The sequence below is a fragment of the Natator depressus genome, chromosome 13 (assembly GCF_965152275.1).
Source record: "Natator depressus isolate rNatDep1 chromosome 13, rNatDep2.hap1, whole genome shotgun sequence".
Classification (NCBI taxonomy): domain Eukaryota; kingdom Metazoa; phylum Chordata; order Testudines; family Cheloniidae; genus Natator; species Natator depressus.
In genome coordinates this window covers 6,272,325-6,285,629 of record NC_134246.1, presented here as the reverse complement: position 1 = coordinate 6,285,629, position 13,305 = coordinate 6,272,325, and the positions used below count along the sequence as shown (strand labels likewise).

General features: G+C 43.6%; 1 protein-coding gene across 4 annotated transcripts in view; it reads right to left on the bottom strand.

The window, feature by feature from the left end:
- Nucleotides 1-209: 209 nt before the first annotated feature.
- CHRNA4 (cholinergic receptor nicotinic alpha 4 subunit) overlaps nucleotides 210-13,305 on the bottom strand; it is a 30,835-nt gene continuing 17,739 nt past the window's right edge. For 2 of the 4 annotated variants that reach the window (XM_074969524.1, XM_074969525.1), the window contains 2 exons: nucleotides 9,681-11,061; nucleotides 210-764 (listed from right to left, as the gene is read on the bottom strand). In XM_074969524.1, coding sequence (XP_074825625.1) covers nucleotides 639-764; nucleotides 9,681-11,061 — 1,507 coding nt within the window. In that variant the 3' untranslated portion in view covers nucleotides 210-638. The remainder of the gene's footprint in view (nucleotides 765-9,680; nucleotides 11,062-13,305) is intronic. The other 2 variants (XM_074969527.1, XM_074969526.1) reach the window with 1 other exon arrangement.

Below are 13,305 nucleotides of genomic sequence, written 5' to 3'. Positions count from 1 at the left end.
GCAGTTTTGCATGAGTAAAGACTTCAATGCTTGGCCCGTACACGTTGATAAGGCTGCTGCTGCTGCTGGGACTTTGGTCAGGGTAACTGTTTCCAGAGGCTCAAACCCTTTGTGGTCTGGCCATATGTGACTACAGCTGGACCCCCCGCGAAGCACAGACAGTCTCTTGCCCAGGAATCCAAATTTGAAACTTTATTTATTACACAGCTCTCACAGGGACACACAGTCCTGAACTGTTCCATCCTGACGGCGTGACCCTATGACACAGGACACACTGAAACCCCTCAAGACTAATGGGCCTAATTTGCCAGGGGCTGGTCTGTAAATAATGCTTCGGGTAGTACTGCTTTAAGGACCACGCCTGCACTCTTACATTGTTGCGTATGTGTCAATGAATGCCACCATGCTATGTATAAATTTTAATAACAATTTCCCCCCTTAAAATAGATATAGAAGATGAAGATGGCTTGCCAAATAATGTAATCTTGGAAGGAGTCCCCAGTGTGCTCTGAACAATTCATGTGCAGATACATAGTAAATTATTCATAGAGACTGTCTCCAGCTCTCTCCTCTTGTCTCCTTCCAGGTGGACTAAAATCCATAGAATGGGATGCACTTTGTTCTTTCCACAGCTATTCTTAGATCATTCCTGCCAGCCAAGGGGGAAGGAAGAGACCAACGGTGCCCAGTAAGCAGACTATGATGAACATCCAAAGGAAGATTCTGTCGATCACCATTGCAACATACTTCCAGTCTTCCTTCACCTGAGAACACAGAGGCAAGGGATGTTACCAGGGCTCTTATGGTGAAAGGGCAATGTCTCTCTTTTACCTAGCCAGAGAGATCGTCTGTTTTACATTCAAGCACCTTGTGCAATGGCAGGAATTAATTCTATTAAATATGAAAAAGGGATAGATTTTCAGACAGTTCTGATATGCCTAATTTGCACATTTAATTACAACAATTGTACACACACTGCATATGCAAATAGCTCATTAGGCTTATTTGCACATGCAATAACCGATTTTCCATGGGCCACAACTGTAGGCTCAAATTAGGCAGAGGTTCAAATTGGGGAGGAAAGGTTTCTTTCTTCCCTGTGCTTAAACATCTTCACTGAGGAGTTAACACACCCTAACCCACTCCAGGAAGCCTTTGCTGAGTCTTAAGTGAAAATGAGCCAGCAAGTAAGGGAAACGATCATGCCTGTTCCCGTTTGCCCCACTTTCACATTGCTATGGAAGGATTTACCCAAAATCTTCTCTCTGGGAAGGCCAAATCGATTTCTGTACAGCAGAGGGGGAGTTAATGTTCCTCGATGAACATTTCTTGGAATAAAGACCCACAACCTTGTCTACTATATTGCAGCCACAATTTTTCCCCCAAAAAAGAGGTCTGAACAGACCAAAGTCTTGATTTATACGGATGTGCCCATTAACATTTCCTATAAGGTTCTGCCTGGTGTTTGATATTCTCAACACATCGCAGGTGACAGTGCTGGTGACCGGCTCAACCATGAATAAGACATTAACACTGCACTGCTTCTCATCCATAGATCTCAATGCACTTTGCAAAAGTGGGTAGGTGTAGCTATGCCCCTTTCATGGATACAGAAACTGAGGCCTATTGAGGTTAAGTGATCTGCTGAAGGGAATGAAGCAAGTCATTGGCAGAGGTAGGAATAGAACCCAATTGTCCTAAGTCCCAGCACTCACCCCTCTCCACTGTCCTAAATCTTTGAAGAGTTAAAATGATACTGCAGCATTATTTTAAAAAGGGGAACCGAGTTAAGGCAGAGCTGAGTGCTTTGGAAAATTCCTCCCTTGGATTATCAGTGCTTTATCCAGCTAGTCAGGGCCTCATGCCAGGCAAGAGGCATAACAGATATCCTCATGATCCGGTGAAGGGGACAGGAGATCTTGCTTTAACTTCAGTTTTTACTACTTCATGGAACTAAACTATGGTGAAAATAGCTGTGGTTTTAACCCAAGGTTAATCAGTAACAATCCTATGTACATGACACTGTTTTAAAATAAATGCTTTTGCAAGTTGCTGTGAGCAATTAGTACAATTGAAACAAAAAGTGATTGGTAGGAAACCTTAAACGCGGTTGCTCAATGTTAAGGGACTCCTAAATTTGCTGAAAACCTCTTAAACAGGTTGAAGGTAAAGGAAGCTATTCAAGTGTCAACGAATCAGTCATTTCAGCTGAGCAAGGATCATGGTTTTACAGTTTTAGTGGCATCATTCTAGTTACCATCTAACACAATGTTATGATCTGACATACAGTCAAACAAAACAGCTCCCATGAATGCAATGGAATCACTCTCTTAAAACATCTCCCTGGTCTTTTCTTTCTACATTAGTCATGGTTTCACAACAGAGTTTGAGCTTGACATAAGTCATGAAGTTTGCAGAGAAATCATGACATGTCAGAGACTGAATGAAAGTTTAAGTTCTGTGTGTAATACACTGCAATGTTTGTAGAGCTGGTAGAATTATTCATTTTAAATAAGTTGCCTGCGTTTAGCTCTTGTGTTGGCTCACAAATCCTTTGCAAACTAATCATGAATCTTCAGGTGTGTTTGCCATTAATAAATGTTCGCTGAATGGCTTATGCAAACAAATTTCAGCCTATGGCACACTCGTAAACTGTTCACATCTTTGATTATTTGCTATTCCTATTACTTGCTTTTGTTGCTCAAGTCATCCAGTATTGCTTCTGCTATCTGAATGGACAACCAGCTTTTTACATAGGAGAATAACAAATGATGAGAAGTGAATAAGAAATAACACACATCTCTTACATTGTTCTTTGTACTAAGATTCATGAAACTTCAGGGATTCATAAACAGTCTCACAAACGGTCACTGTAATATTTTCAAACAATGGTTAATTTCATCCCATTGTTAACACCAGATATACCTCATCACATTTATTCACAAACATGTTCATAAATCACTTTGTATCCTCTCTGCTCAGTTCCAATATTTTGTGACATCAGATGGTACAACTCTGTAGTGTGATCATGGCATGTAATGCTCCAACTTGAGTCATTTGAGAGGAGCTCTTTTGTTTCCTTGTGATGTATCATCCGCCTCAAACAACTTTGAGTGGCCCGCTTTAAAATTAGCCAAAATACAGGTCAAAATCCGAGTGCTAGAGGTGCACAGTTGAGTGCATGTTACTGATGATCCATCCACTGCAACAAAACACACACAAATAACTTGTATCAGCACTGCCTACACTTCCATAGATCTCAGATCCCTTCAAAGGAGTAAAAACCTGTGCATGGAATCGAACATATATTTCCATGACTATATATATTTTAATTCCCCAGGAGTCCCATTCCATTGGTATCAAGCAGACTGTGAATAAACTCCATTGGGCAATTAAAATCCTTGCTCATACTCACTACTAAAATCAGTTCAAAGGGGAGAAAACAAAATATTTACATTTCATGAGGCAGAGCGCTCGGAACCTAGTCCATACGTTATATAGGCCGGTTTTAAGCCCAGCCCAGACTAATGAGAATCTGATTCAGTGGCGTAGCTAGGAGTGGAAATTTGGGTGGGCTCCAACTTTCGGGTAGACGGGCAATGACGCTGTGTTAGTTCAGCTTCTCCCCTGAGACCACACCATCTTGCTAGCCCTGGTGCCCCCAGGCACAGGGCTTCACCTGCCGAGCTGGGCACAGGCATGGGCGGCTCAGAAAATGGCAAGGCAGAGCTGCTGGAGTGTAGCTGTCTGAAGGGTGGGCGCAGGGCTCTGTCCTGGATTTCAGATGCCCGAGTGACACTCCGGGCCGCTGTAGCAGCACTAAACCCTTCTCAGGTTTGCGTGGGCCTGGATGATAAGTGGGTGGGCCAAGGCTACGCTCCTGACCTGACTAGAGGCAGATTACAGAGTGTAACCGCAAGAAGAGATGGGGCCTCTAAAGCGATAGAACTCTCCTACTGCTGCTTGTGCCCAGTACATCCATCGGACAAGTACCTCCGACGCTATGTTCACAAATGAACGTGATTGGCTGGTATGCTCTACCCACTGCTGTGGTAGGTCTGTTTAAAACAGGGATCGGCAACCTCTGGCACGTGGCCCATCAGGGAAACCCGCTGGCGGGACGGGACGGTTTGTTTACCTGCCGCGTCCGCAGGTTGGGCCTATCGCAGCTCACACTGGCCGCGGCTCGCTGCTCCAGGCCAGTGGGAACTGGAGGAAGTGGCATGGGCTGAAGGACGTGCTGGTTTAAAGTGACATACCAGTGATACGTAAGGGAGAAGGATGCAGAAGTAAAGGGGCCAAGCAGCACAACTGAATTTGGTCAAATTGTTCATCAGAGGAATGGTTGCAACTCATTATACCCTTCCTACTCGTCAATGGGTAAATGGGTGTCAACATAGCAGTACCTAGTCCCCCAGCCTCGTCCCTGACATTAAACAGGCCCATCTGACACTCAGTCCTGCCAGGTATTGAGCGGTCTGGCTCTGATTCAGCAAAACCTCTTAAGTATGGGAGCTGTCCCATTCACGGCAGTAGTCATATGATTTAAGCTAAACGTGCTTAAATGCTTTGTTGGCCTGGGGCCAAACTGCTCAGCACCTTGCACAATTGATCTCTTAATGGTGGTATGATGGCTGTTTAATGCTCAGAATCACTTTCAAATACAAAATAGAGTGAATAAGTCTTGATCCTGCAACTATTGGAAGCCAGGGCAAAATTCCCACTGAATTTGGGATCAGGATGATAATTCAGAGAGGGCAATTTAGACTATGAATTTCATTTCCTCCCCACTGTTCATCAATTGTCCACGAGCAACTAATGAGATTCTCTGATTTATTCATCACTTGATGAGAGCCAGTGCTGGACTTTGAATTGGATTGTGACTCTCATAGTTTGACATTCAACATCGGTACTGCATGGGAGAGCTAGATAAGTTCTGGGGGATTGTTTCTGTTTCACAATTTGATGTCTTAGGTATGTAACCAACAAAGCACAGATTTTGAACTTCACCATCCAATGCACAATTGGAAAATTACTTTTAGCAAATATTCCAGCACCCAAGGTAAAAATGAGCTTGATATATTTGTGCTAGTAAAGCGTTAGGTGCTTGATTTGGTCCAGAAAAGGAAACATGAGAGGGCTGTAAGCAGTCTAATTGAAATTTGCTTCTAAATTTGATTGTATCTTCACTGAATATTCAGCTCTTCTCGAAGATGGATTTGCATCAAATGTTGGTCATTTGGCATTCAAGACCACAGACAGAGCACAGAAGAGAGAAACAAGAAAGGATGAGTGGAAACAAAAAAAGACTAGGAAGAAAGGGAAATTAGATGTTTTTAACTGTGCTATAGTCTTTCCCTCTGACTGAAATTCTCCTTCAGACTGCCCTCTATACTGCAATTTCCATGCAGTGCAATCTATAGAGACATCACCAGCAACTTGCATACAGATGTCAATACCTGGCACGCAACCACTGATATGTATTTTACCTAGCTTTAAGAGGCTCACCCAAGGTTGTTTGAGGGAAAGGATATGGGGCTATAAAGTAGCCAGATCTCCCCTACTAAGACTCCCTCCAGGTAAGAGTGAGTTCGCAGGTGAACCTATCTAGCCACTTCCTATGCCAGCGCCATTCAGCCCCTGGCATATGGGATTGGCTGGGGAGGAGGGATGGCTGGAATGCTGATGTGCACCAGGGATCACTATCTGGCAGATGGGCCACTGCCTCTGGTATAAGTTAGAGCAGCCCCAAGAGTGTCTGCTCTACACTGTTAGAAATAAAGCTGGGGGAAATTCTGCAACCCTCTCCTGCATCAAATAATCATTCCAATTTTATTTTTAAATCACTTCATATCACACCTCCCTTGAATTTGCTTTCCACCATTAATCTAGAAATGAGATTCCTGGCAATGTTGCCAAAATAGTGACTTTTAAGCAAATATTGCAGAACATATGCAGGAAGCAAATATCCAGTTCAGAAGTGTGAGTATTTGTGCAGGAATTCTGATTCTAAGAGTCAGGATCACCCAGTTAGGATGGGGGAACACGAACAATACAATGGGACTTACAAGTCACGCAGAACAGCTCAAATGTAGTGTATTGAATCCTTACAATGAAGAGCTGTGGAAAACCCGTAGCACAAGAACTACTGGAGACTTTAATGGGCAAGTAATTCTACATGATTAATACACTTTGAGAAAAAGAAGGGTTTCTGCAGACAATGTAGCCCTGATTCAGCTAGGTAATGGATTATAAGCATGTGAGTGTTCCTACTGACTTCAGTGGGAATACTCGTGCGTAGAGTTAGTCATGATGAGTTTAACTACCTTGCTGGATCATGGCCTTTATGAACAAAAGAAGGTGCAAAATGTGATGACTACAGTTTTGGTTACAAATTAGTCACTCATTTCCAACTGAAAAGTCACCTCCCTAGCCTTTATATTTCTTTAAAGCAATAGTGTACATTTATTTGGGTTGGGGGAAAGGTTCTGAATATTTTAAATGGACTGGACCATTAACTATTCCATGTTGCCGACAAACCAACCTATCATTTCCAAAGAATAGAAACAGGGTTAGAATCTTCAGCCAATGGAAAGATCTGGTGGTTTGAACATGAAGGTTTTTTATCTGACTGTTTTTATTTTACTATAATGCAGAGGATGATTTTCCTGTCACAGTATAATGCTACCTTCCAAGACACTTGGAACATTTGTTCCTGAATCAAGCATCCTAAATAGTAGGCAAAGAGCAAGTAATGCAGGCTACCAGCAGCACACCATTTTGGGGTACTAATTACTGGTAAAACCTTCATTTGTTCAGAGGAAATAGTGTATTTCTCAAGCATAAATGGATATCACTGTGATAACATGAGTGTCTGTGTTTCCAGACCATGCTGTTAATGCATAGGTGGTAATGAAAAGGCAACCTGGTTATTCTAGCTCAGGTTTGACATACAGCTTGTCTTGCTCATCACAGTCTGTAAGAAATCTCTGATGGCATTTCTATGATATACTGGAGGTATTCAATTTTTAGTCATTTCCCTAAGTGTGACTATGTGCCTGGATTTGCATGCAGACATGTTTTGTAACAGACTGCTGTTTCCTGCTTTCCCATTTTTATTTTGATTGAAAAACTTAATTAAATGAACTATTTACTTTTCATTTAGAAATATGTCCCTTGTGGCGATGATACTAAAAAAAAAAAACAGTCGGGAGCTTCAAGAGAAACTTTGTCTCCCTTGCAATGCTGTGTAGGTCTCTGAAAATACTCCAACAGCAGCATAGGTTCAGTGTCTCTGAAGTTGTAGGTAGGGTTGGGGCAGCTGGTGCAATTTTCTGGAAATGTTCACTCCATGACAAATTTCAATGCTTTTGATTTTTCATCCCAAGTCAGGAGGAAAGTAACCGTTGAAATATTGGACATTCCTATAGAATCCCCATTTTTCCGTCAGCTCTACTCCTAAGAATTAATCTTCAGTTCACATTTGTAATATTTCTTTCTGCTATTTCCTTTCTGGATTCAGAACAAGAGCAAACCACAAAATCTATTGGGGAAGGGTAGAAAGTCAGTGGCGATAGCTCAAGTGCTCCACCCTACAAAAAACAGTGGGGTACAGGTCTTCTCCTCTAGTCCTTTCTCTTCTATTTTCTGAGGGAATTGCAAGAGTCACTATGGTGCTAAACTCTGGTAAAACAAGCTTATTTATGTAGCAGGGAATAGAGAAAAAAATAAAGCAACTTAACATAGTAGATTTGGCATCTATTCCCAGGGAAAGCTAAAGAATCAATGGTCCCTAGGATCATAGTTTTCCAATGTGTGTATGCATTCTCATGCTGGATATTTTTAAACCACTAACCCATTAGACTGGTGTGGTGGAATGTTCATTTACAGAAGACAAAGCTTTTCTTTTCTCTTGTACATTGACAGTCATGATGGGGGCAGCTCTCCCCTGAAGATATCGGACCATTTCACAAGGGGAAAGTGTCACATGGCATCAGAGGAGAAGGCACGCACTAGTGGTTTTCATCACACATTGTCTATAATGCAAATGAAAAGGATGGATTACAAAGAATCCAACAGTCATTTATTCAATACTATAATTATATTGACACACTTATAAAGAGATTTACATGAAATGGAAGGTACCTTTGTTTTGATAAAGAGTGGGGAAATGATGCTCTTTTATTAAATCATGGGGAATATATGGGCCAAATTCTCTTGATGTCAGTGGAAATACTTCTGATTCACACTGGAATACATAAAAGTAGGATTTGACTCATATAGTTTTAACTCATTGTGACACAGCTGTGGTCCAGAAGAGAAGAGGGATGGTCCAGAGGCTTATCTGTAAAGTAAAATGTGGTCAAGTTCCCAACAAATGAGCAGCAGAGACTGCCTTTGAATTCTCCTTTTTGCTTTTTATCTGATGCTTGCAGTGGTACAAGCTTTCCCTTCCCAGATCATAGCTTTAGGGGTGGGTTATGTTCTGCAACAGCTGGGTCCTGTTCCTGTGAGGTGCTGAGCACCTTCAGCACCCACTGAAGTCAATGTAATTTACATCTGAACACACGGCCATAGTGGGTCAGAACAATGGTCCATCTAACCCAGTAGCTTGCCTTCTGACAGTGGCCAGTGCCAGATGTTTCAGAGGGGATGAACAGAACAGGGCAATTCCAAGTGATCCATCCCCTGTTGTCCCATCCCAGTTTCTGGCAGTCAGAGGTTTAGGGACACCAGGGCATGGGGTTGTGTCCCTGACCATCTTGGCTAGTCGTCATTGATGGACCTGCCTTCCATGAACTTATCTAATTCTCTTCTCAATCCAGTTATACTTTTGACCCTCACAACATCCTCTGGCAATGAATTCCATAAGTGACTGTGGTTTGTATGAAGAAGTACTATCTTATGTTTGTTCTTAACCTGCCACCTATTTATTTCAGCAGGTGACCTCCTAGATCTTGTGTTATGTGAAGGGGTAAATAACACTTCCCTATTCACTTTCTCCACACTCGTCATGATTTTATAATTCTCCTATCAAACCTTCACTTGTGGTGCTCAGCATCTCATGGGAGGTGTTTAACAACTTGCAGCACCATAGGTCAGGTGTGTAGAGCTCAGCAGAGCTCCGTCTGGTATGATTTGCTTTCACCAAGTGTTCTGGTTCTTTGCTGTATCATTATAAAATGGTGTCCAGATCTCTTATTTATAGGCAAGTAAAGCTACAACTCTGAGCTGCAGTGTGCTAAGCTTAGAAACAATGGTTATTTTAACAAGACCCAGTGCCAGAGAAATAGCACAGGGCATTCCTAAGCAAAGCCAATCTGTTGAAAGCTATGTGGTGGCTGCCAAGGTTAAAAGAGCAATGACAGATGTGGTGCTCAACAACAAGTACAATCTTCTCCTGTATGGGTAGATCATGAAATAGGCAGCAGCAACAGAGAAGCACTGCTAACCTGAGTCCCAACCCTGCAAGACACTGAGGGCCCTCAATGCTCATTGACTGGATCCCAGCCAAGGGTATAACTAAAGCTGGTTGAGATGTTTCAAAATTTGAAAAGTTTTCCATGAAAATGTGGATGCTACAAAGGGGTGGAAGGGATTGTTTGACCTGCTTTTCATGAGTTACATGAGTTGTTTTGTTTGACAGTCACAATGGGTGGCAGGCAGCCAATTGTACTTACTGAGAAATCTGCATCCTCGGCTCTCAAGTGGTCTGCGATGTAATGGACCCCTTCCACTGCCAGCTTCAAGGCAGGGGACATCAGCAACACGTGTTGCTCTTTGGTGCTGAGAGTTTTGGTTCCTTGCTCCGAAGAGCTGGTTGCCACATTCTTTTTACACTTGCATTTACACTGGGAGGCTTTGCTTTGGGGCTGCTTTTCATTTAGATGATACCGCTGAGATGCCGGAGAGCCACTGGTCTGGCCGTTGGTCTGGGAGGACTCCTCTTGCAGGTAGCAGTACTGGATGCTCCTGGATCTGCAGCGGATGCTCCCATCCTCTACTTTATTTGGGCTGTACATCTGCTGGATGCTTAACGATCTGCTCTTGGGGAAGGACGTGGACTGGGTGTCACTCAGCAGATGGCAGGGGGGCTGGAGCGAGGAGCAGCTAGCCTGTGCTGGCTCTTGGTGTAGCACAGAGTATTGGAGAGAAGGTGACTTGCCGACAGTCTGGGGTTTGGCTTGCTCCTCAGGATGGCCACAGAAGGAAGAGGTGGGTGATGGTTCTTTGCTCTGAGGGCTGTTTGAAGAGGAGGTAGTAAACTTAGGCTCCACTTTGGTCTCAGACCAAAGCTGCGGAGAGGAGGCTATTTTGTGCATGGACTCAATCAGCTTCTTGCAATTGTCCTTCACCGCTGAGGGCCGTTGCATGAAAAGGAGGCGTGGGACAACATCAAGAAAGATCCGCTTCACCCAGTCAGGCATGGTGTGGGTGCGGGGGGAGCGGTGGTGCACGTTGAGCACAAAGACAGTGATGATGATGGACAAGGTGACAAATATCATGGTGAAAAGCAGATATTCTCCAATCAAGGGGATGACCAAGGAGGTGGAAGGGATGATCTCCGTAATGAGCAGCAGGAACACAGTCAGTGACAGCAGCACTGAGATACAAAGGGTGATCTTCTCACCACACTCTGAAGGCAGGTAGAAGACTAAGACAGTCAGGAAGGAGATAAGGAGGCAGGGGATGATCAGATTAATTGTGTAGAATAAGGGCAGCCTCCTGATAATAAAGAAGTAGGTGATATCAGGGTAGATCTCTGTGCAGCACTCGTATTTCTTGATATTGTAATTCCCCACGGCATTGATGATGACCCATTCTCCACTCTCCCAGTAGTCCAGTTGGTCCACATGGCTGTGCATGCTCACTAAGTCTATCTTGGCTTTGTCATAGGTCCAGGAGCCAAACTTCATGGTGCAGTTTTGCTGGTCAAAGGGGAAGAAGGTGACATCAATGCTACAGGAGCTTTTGTAGATAGCAGGGGGCATCCACTTGATTCTTCCATCATAAAAAAGGTGGGCTTTGGTCAGGTGGGTGACTGCAAAGTCCCCATCTGCACTAAGGGGAAAATAAGATAAAGAGGAAATTAGAATCCACTGCTTTAAAATTAGTTCACAGACCTTGCAAAATATGGCTTATGTTTTCAAAATGTCTGGGATGTGGTTAACTCCCCAACTCTTGCCAAATGTGCAATGGGATATTTAGTGCGTTCCAAGGCACTTGTTTTGCATTGGCACGTACGAGAGCTATAATGGTGCATAAAAATTGGGTATGTGTAGTATAGCAAGTGGGTTATGAAACCTATTTGTATACACAAATGTTTGATTTGCAGGTGCCAGCTTAGGCAGGCAAATGTCAGGCCCCACCTTATACAAATCAAGCACTTAAATTCAGAACTGACCAGGGCTTTTGCTTTACAGCTCATCCAAGAAAAAATCCTTCCAGCAGCCAAGTGCCCCCTAGTACAGCTGTGGCATTGGTTCAAACCAGACACAGGGAACTGTGCCCACTTTTAAGTCAGTTACAACACCTCCTGCTGTACCTAGATTTTCCTTGATGCTCTTCCATCTAACTACTGACCAGGCCTGAGCTTGTAGGTCGCTTGTAAATCCTCCAGTGCTGGTAGCATCATGCCATCAGGTGGCATGGCTGCAGACTATGCAGAATGGGATTAATTGTGAAGGTTGCTATATGGAAACCTAGGGAGAATATCTGATTAATAATAATAGAAACAAAACTCTTGATTCCGCAGACTGTTATCAGGTCCCCTCTGAGCCTTCTCGACTCTTGATGAAACAGGCACAATTCTTTTTACCTTTCCTCATAGGTCATGGTTTCTAAGCCCCTTCTCATTTTTGTTGCTCTCCTCTGGACACTCTCTAATGTAACTATTTCTGTCACAGCTAAGCCCAGAGTATCTGTTCTATGCCCATCTCAGACACAGATTTATTGTGGGGGGAGACACTTAACATCTGGGCATGGCCACGCTTCACTAAACCACCCATGGCCGGCCCATGTCAGCTGACTCGGCCTCAGGGCTATAAAATTGCAGCGCAGACATTCAGACTCGAGCCCAGGTTCTGGGAGCCTCTTCCCTTACAGGGTCCCAGAGCTCAGGCTCCAGCCCAAGCCCAAACACTTACATTGCAGTTTTATAGCCCCACAGCCTGAGCCCCGTGAGCCCGAGTCAGCTTCCATGGGTCAGCCGCATGTGTTTTATTGCAGTGTAGACATACCCAAAGGGCTAATCTTTTTTTCCCTTCCACCTTTGTTCTGTCTTGCCTATTTATACTGTCAGGTCTTTAGGCAGTGACTGTCTCTTACTATAAGTTTGTACAGGGCCTAGCACAATGGGGCCTGTAGACTTTAGCACAACACGTAATAAGGATATTTTATTTGGGAAGGTCATTTTCCAAATAAACGAGAAAACTACTGAATAAATTGAGTCGAATGCAAATGTTGCTAATTTGTGTAATCAAGCCCTTGGAACAATGCACATACGTCTTACTGCACAACGTCCCATGTTCAGCATTGTGCGTGTGACAATGGTTTTTAAAGAGGTTACCTTTTCACCAACCTTTTCTTTCATGCTGTGGCAGAACGTAGTGTGCTGTAGCATGGGTTGTCGCTGCTCATCTCAGTGCTGTGACTCCCGCTGAGTTTAGTTTGAGAGCCCCATTTCCCTGGCTGGGGGGATGGGCTTACAAAGATGTGGGTCAAACCATTTCTTAAATTGTTCAAGCATTTCAGATTCACCATCTCTCTCTCTAATCTTCCAGCTGCACCCCCAGCAGTCAGAACTAAGCCCCAAAGAGTCATCCCTGTGCCACTTCTTTCTCTCGACTAAAGATAAACAAAAGAGATCTAATCCCGGCACACTGGCCTATAGTGCCACTGCTGTCACATCTCATCTGAGCACTGAAGCAGGAGAGCAGGACTGAGGGATCCCTTTCCTGGATCAGCTCCAGCTGGGGACACGTTGGCTGGAGAAAAAACGGTTTCTCTCTATACCAGGTTTAATGTATTTCAAGTTTTTAGCAAAAGATTTCTCCTCTTAGTTTTTTTATTTGTTTGTTTTATTAGCTCTGTTGCTTGCCACTGGTTTGCATCATATGAAGTTTCTTCCTTGGTATCCAGCCACAAGAAGATATACCAATGCCCAAGCCTGATCTCTGTCAGAGTGTCACTGTTTCCCCCATTGGTTTCACTGCTGCCTTTTTTTTTTACTACTATCTAATAGCAAGATCACATATTCAAACACTTGAGCTTCTGAATTTCCACCTGCTATTTTTAGGGGGCATT